This window comes from Arabidopsis lyrata, assembly GCF_000004255.2.
Source record: "Arabidopsis lyrata subsp. lyrata unplaced genomic scaffold ARALYscaffold_1, whole genome shotgun sequence".
Lineage (NCBI taxonomy): Eukaryota > Viridiplantae > Streptophyta > Magnoliopsida > Brassicales > Brassicaceae > Arabidopsis > Arabidopsis lyrata.
This window is the reverse complement of record NW_003302555.1, coordinates 16,173,615-16,179,614: the sequence shown is the minus strand read 5'-3', so window position 1 is coordinate 16,179,614 and position 6,000 is coordinate 16,173,615. Positions and strand designations below refer to the sequence as shown.

Here is a 6,000-nt window from a genome sequence, read left to right as displayed (position 1 = left end):
CCCACGTAAATATTATTACATTACAAATATTAACGAGCACTGGTTTATATCTGTACAGTGGTCTATATCTGTACAGTGGTCTATATATGTATATGTACAGTGGTATTCTGTATAGTGCTCTTCTGTACAGTGGTATATATTTGTACAGTAGTCTATATCTGTACAGTGATCTATATCTGTACAATGGTTTGTATCTGTATATAAATAGATTTGTATAGTGTTCGGTAATATAAATTTTAAAAATTATAAAACAAAATGCATATCAAATGATAGAGAAAAAAACATAGATTTTTATGTATATGATCAATTTTTGAAAAATAAAATTTACGAACGAGTATTTTAATTATTAAACTTTGAGGGAATGAAGTATAATAAAGAAAGAAAAATAAATTTAATTAAAAAAAAACCTGATCCACACTCTCTCACACTCGCATACTTTTTCTTTCCAAGAAAAAGAAATTAAAAAAAAAAAAACCCTGACCCACACTCTCTCTCTCACACTCACACTCTCTCTCACACGTCTGACACTCTCTCTCTCTCACACTCTCTCTTTCACCAAATTATAAATAGTAACGGTACTAGTTTCACAATTAAGTTTGGGAAACGTACTATATTGCAACATATTCCAAAAAAAAAACAATCTTTACTTGTATATAGACTTCTCCGATCCGATAAGTTTGCCTTAGTTAATACTTTCGACTCCTGTTCTGAAATTCCCGCCTAGCCCGATTATTTCCAGCTTAATCGCTAGGTCAATCCTCTCCGCCTCGATTAATGACTAATCCCTTTAAAAAATCAGTTATCCGATTATTTTCCGCCTAATCCGATTATTTTCCGCATATTTTTACATATCCCGATTATTTTTTTATTGCAAATATAAAACAACTTCTTTTTATTGAAACATTTGAATTGGAATTGTCTGTAATGTTTTACAATAATTTGTGTTCAAATTGTAATAAAAATCATAATTTTTAATACAAAATCATAAAAATTTGTTTTAAACTATATTTTTATGTGTTTACTGCAATTTTGAAAACAATATTAAATTAATTTATTTTTAAAATGTTAAAATAACTCTAAAACTAGTTCTCGATTAATCTCTGATTTTAATCTAATTTTCTGATTAATCGCTAGACCTATATCAAACGTCCGACTATCGCCTACCGGATTTTGAAACAATGTTTTTGACCAATCACCGAACAAAAAGTTCCACATCATCTTAGTTAGCAAATGGTGATGATATCGTTGAGACTACCCACTTAAAGCCCATTATACGGCCCATTACGTAAAGCATAATCTCTTATATAAAATCATCCAGCAGAAAATAAAACGAATAACAAACGACTATGGATAATTTAATTAATTGACTTGTATTCTCGTAGAACAGACGCAGAGAGGTTGAAGACGATGATAACAGTAGGATTTGCTCAACCCAATTCTCTCTTCTCCTTCTCAACTAAATCCATCGACAAGCCACAAACTTCACGAACCAAATGGGTCTCTTCGTCTTCTTTCTCGTCTACCCCTTCGTCGTCCTCTTCCGTTGAGACATTTCATCGAACAGGTTATGGGCAAGTTCTTCAGAAAGATGTTATCTGTGGGAAGAAGAACAAAAGGGTTTTCTTCTTAGACGTTAGTCCACTTTGCTACGAAGGAAACAAACCCAGTTCACAAGCTTTTGGTCACTGGATTTCACTCTTCTTGTCTCAAGTCAGCCTCACTGATCCTGTCATAGCTGTATAAAAATCTCTCCTTTTCTTTGATTCTTCCACGTGTGACAAGTCTTTTCTCTTCTTTGATCAATGAAAGATAGTTCCTGTTGTAGGTTATCGATGGAGAAGAAGGTAACCAGAGACGCCGAGAATTGTTGCCTTCATATAAAGCTCATAGGAAATCACCAAATCCTGGGAGATACTCTAAGAGGCCACATCAGTTCGTTGATGAAGTTCTTAGGAAATGCAATGTGCCAGTGGGTAAAACTATTTATACTCAATTTTTCAATAGACTAGCTCAATTCTGTCTCTTGGATATAGTTAAGTGGATTAGTAGTGGATCACAGTTATTTGAATTAGCCATAGAATGATCTGACTGGAATCTTGTTTGTGAGCTAGGTTGTTAGATTAGACGGGCATGAAGCAGACGATGTAGTGGCGACGCTGATGGAACAAGCTGTGCAAAGAGGATATCGTGCGGTTATTGCATCGCCTGACAAAGACTTTAAGCAGTTGATCTCAGAAAATGTTCAGATTGTCATTCCATTGGCAGATCTCAGAAGATGGTCCTTTTATACCTTGAAACACTACCATGCTCAATATAACTGTGATCCACAGTCTGATTTGAGCTTTAGTAAGTACCTAAATCGACTTCTCTCAACGCTTGTCTTTCTGTGCAGTTTTGCTTAAGTGTCAAAACCAACTCGATGCAGATATATTAGCCAGAAAAATAATCTGCGTTTTTGGTTCTTGGTTATATTAATCAGGACTATGAATTTTGTGATAGGATGTATAATGGGTGATGAAGTTGATGGAGTTCCAGGCATTCAGCACGTGGTCCCTGCGTTTGGAAGGAAAACAGCGATGAAACTTGTGAGAAAACATGGTTCTCTGGAGAGTTTACTAAGCGCAGCAGCTGTAAGAACCGTGGGGAGACCATATGCTCAAGAGGCTCTTACGAAATACGCAGATTACTTGAGAAGAAACTATCAAGTTCTTGCCTTGAAAAGGTTCTATCTTTCTCATTTTAAATCCCTTCATTTTAATTATGCATCACTTGTAAGATATTCTTGCTGATTCTGTAATCAATCTATTATCATAGAGATGTGAGGGTAGAGATTCAAGAGGAATGGCTGGTGGAGAGAGATCCAAGCAATGATGCAGAAGTATTGTCAAGCTTCTTCTCAACCTTGCATGGATAATACTGAGAAGCTCAAGCACACCATCGCATCTTAGCTGATAGCAAGTTTTTGTGACCTTGAAAATTTATCATCAAAATTGTAGTTCATATCTGATTTTGTAATATACTTCAATAGATATGAATCCAATTTGTTGTTTCATGAGAGATAATCAGTTATGTTTTCAGACTATGGTCTATGGACATAGTTGGTATAATCAATATGAACCATAATAGGTAAGTAAAAAAAAAAAAGAATCCAACTTTCTTATATTAAGGAAATCTACTTTTTGCTATCCTAATATTATTCTGGCGAAAACAAAATTACAGACACAAAAGAGCTGCTTAAAGACTAAAAACTAGAACATCTTACATATCATATATGGAAATGCCTTAGAGACTAGTATCTGAAACAGACTCACCGACATTCCTAGGCGAGAAACCACATGCATTCGCAATAAGCATTTGAAATGAACTCTCGGAATCATCAAACATCAGTCGTGGAAACTCGTGGAACCCTCCAAAGTTACATGTATCAAAGTTCATCGGCGAGAAAGACTCGTCAAAACTTATCTTCCCATCCATCATTCCAGGCTGTGCGGTTTCTTGGTTAGCATTAGATGCAGAACCGAGATTGAAGCCAACCATTCCTTGGTTGTTGTTCCCACCATCAGAGCTCCCTCTCTGAGTGGATGTACTGGCTGAAGGTTTTGTTTCTTCAAGAGGGATCGCAGGCGTGTGTCCCTGGAACAGAGCAATGTGACCAAAGAGCTTGTCTTTCCTTGAAAATGTTGTACCGCAGGAACAGAGCCACTTGTTTTTCCCGCAGTGCTTCTCGTGGGTTTTCAGATCCGCAATGACAGAGAATTTCTTGGTATGGCACCGGCTGCAAGTGAAGCTTTTGTCGCAGTGGGTGCGTTTATAGTGGTTCTTCACGCATAAAATCGTTTTCAAAGGCTGGAACTTTTTGTGCTCCTTGTTCCGTTTACAACCCAGGAATGGGCATGAGTACCTCTTGATCAGCATCGGTTCAGACCCGGGTACGGATTCTTTGTTCGGTTTGGCAAGAGCAGCTGCTGTTTTGTACTCATCTCCATGCCCTCTCATGTGCATCCTCAGATTCGCGTCTCTCTTAAAACCCTTGCCACATATTGTGCAGAAGTGAGTATGCGGTGCGAGAATCTCCTCCTTCTCAAGCTGCAATATCTCGTACGAACCCGGAAGAAGGTTCTCTCCTTCCTCCGCATCATCTTCGTCTTTCATCTCATGTTCCTCCACAACATGGCTTTCCCTCTCATCAACAACAACCGGCTTAGGCAAATCGAACTCTTGAGCACCACAGTTGTTATTGTTTTGGCTCTGTGAAGCAACGTTATTAGCCTCCCTTGCATAAGGGAACAAGGCTGAACCGGGCTGCCCAGTGTATGGACCCGGCGCTGTTGACATATTATGCTTAACAGATGGAAGAAGACTACCTGCAGTTGAAATAAGCTGTATGATTATAGAAGTAAGATCCGTCGTTATAAGCTGCTGCTGCTGAGCCGCAAGCTCGTCTTGACGACCTTGAAGCTGCCCACCTCGACCAACAAGCAGATGAACAAGATCCTGCAACTGGTGAATCTTCTGCTCCATAAAGGAAAGATTACTCAGCATCGTCCTCGGATCCCACGCTTGCGCCCTAACGCCTTGCAGGAAATCAACATTAGCTTGCCCCGAAGCTTTCATTTCGTCGAAAACTTGCAAACTAGGCTCCACACCCATCTCATAATCCAAGATTGAAGCATCTTCCCACTTCTGCTGCGACGCAAAACCTGCAAAAGTCTGGTTCCCACCGTCTGATAAACCCGGCTCCCGCGACTTTGAAGAAGAACTTCCCCAATTGTTGTTGCACAAATCATCTTCAGTTTCCATTTTTTTTTTCAAGATCCTGTATTCACCTTTTGATTTTCAATTAAGAAAACAACAAAAACCTACAAAAAACATAAGAATCAAAATCAATAATTCATGCTTGTATACTCTTGTATATTCCTCTTCAAACGACCCAAATTTGAAAGAAAAAAAATAAAAAAATCTTTTGTCAGAATCAAAATTAGGACCAGCTCAAAGTTCTTACACACTTCACAGAATCAAATTCCATAACTAAGATTCAAAATTTAACACAAATAATCGGAATTAACACAACAAAAAAAAAAAAAAAAAGAAAAATCTTCCCACACCACTCTTAAGATCCAAAAACAAAACGGTCAAAGAAAACAAAAAAAAAAACTCAAAATCATCAATTCACAAATCACCGACAACAATATAAAACCCTAAATCAAACACCGCTTCATCAAAAGCAAAACACGATAAAAACATAGTTTCACAAATCAAATCAGCTACAACAAATATGAAACTCACAAACATCAAAATTAACTAAATCAATACAAAATAGAAAAGAGAGATTGAAATCACCAGAAGAAAAGCTTGAGATGGAACTTGGAGAGGTCCAATGGCCGCTTAAAAAGAAGAGAGATAGATAGAGAAAGTGATGATGATAAAGACAGAGAGGAGGAAGCAGCAGCGATTGAGCGGGGCTCATGTTTATTAGCAAATGGTGCTCTCCACTTTCTGATCTACTCTATGTTAAGTCAACTCTTTAATCTCAGCCGTTCAAATTATATAACGATCGGTATCGATTAGATCCAACGGTGTTTACTCGTTTTATCGCATCGAACACGGTAACGATGTATCACAGCCGTTGATTTATCAGAAAAAATAAATCGATGGCGATATGATATAGTAAAGTCAACCTATTCATCTCAGCCGTTCATTTGTTTTGTTATCGAAAGGTATCTATTAGATCGGACGGTGTATTTATCGCATTAAACACTGTGACGATGAATCGGAGCCGTTGATTTATTGGAAATTTTTTTGACGAAGACGATTAGAGAGGTGTGGTGGGGTCCACAGAATAGTTAGTCGTGTAGTTATTTAAATATTTATTCGTCTTATCTCTCTTTCTCTTTCTGTCTGTCCATGCGCTTCATTTTTGCTTATTTGACTTGGCTACTTCGAAATTGAATAATGTGCATTAAATTTTTGTTTTATTTCAACTAGAGTTATTTAACAATT

The 6,000-nt window shown here is 37.4% G+C and overlaps 2 protein-coding genes across 4 annotated transcripts; one reads left to right on the top strand and one right to left on the bottom strand.

The window, feature by feature from the left end:
- Positions 1–1,267: 1,267 nt before the first annotated feature.
- On the top strand, positions 1,268–3,082 carry LOC9327163 (5'-3' exonuclease). Of its 2 annotated transcripts, none has more exons than XM_021011657.1 (5): positions 1,268–1,737; positions 1,826–1,969; positions 2,112–2,346; positions 2,500–2,722; positions 2,815–3,082. In XM_021011657.1, the coding sequence occupies exons 1-5, from the start codon at positions 1,408–1,410 to the stop codon at positions 2,912–2,914; spliced, it is 1,032 nt and encodes a 343-aa protein (XP_020867316.1). In that variant the 5' UTR covers positions 1,268–1,407; the 3' UTR covers positions 2,915–3,082. The 2 variants fall into 2 exon arrangements, with proteins under 2 accessions (XP_020867316.1, XP_020867317.1); XM_021011658.1 differs by having other exon boundaries at positions 1,646–1,737; positions 1,826–1,973; positions 2,815–3,075.
- Positions 3,083–3,162: 80 nt separating this feature from the next.
- On the bottom strand, positions 3,163–5,961 carry LOC9327162 (protein SENSITIVE TO PROTON RHIZOTOXICITY 1). 2 transcript variants are annotated; one of them, XM_021011655.1, is made up of 2 exons: positions 5,341–5,961; positions 3,163–4,859 (listed from the first exon to the last, which is right to left on the bottom strand). In XM_021011655.1, exon 2 carries the CDS (start codon positions 4,798–4,800, stop codon positions 3,283–3,285), a length of 1,518 nt encoding a protein of 505 aa, XP_020867314.1. In that variant the 5' UTR covers positions 4,801–4,859; positions 5,341–5,961; the 3' UTR covers positions 3,163–3,282. The 2 variants fall into 2 exon arrangements, with proteins under 2 accessions (XP_020867314.1, XP_020867315.1); XM_021011656.1 differs by lacking the exon at positions 5,341–5,961 and having other exon boundaries at positions 3,163–4,248; positions 4,365–4,463.
- Positions 5,962–6,000: the final 39 nt, after the last annotated feature.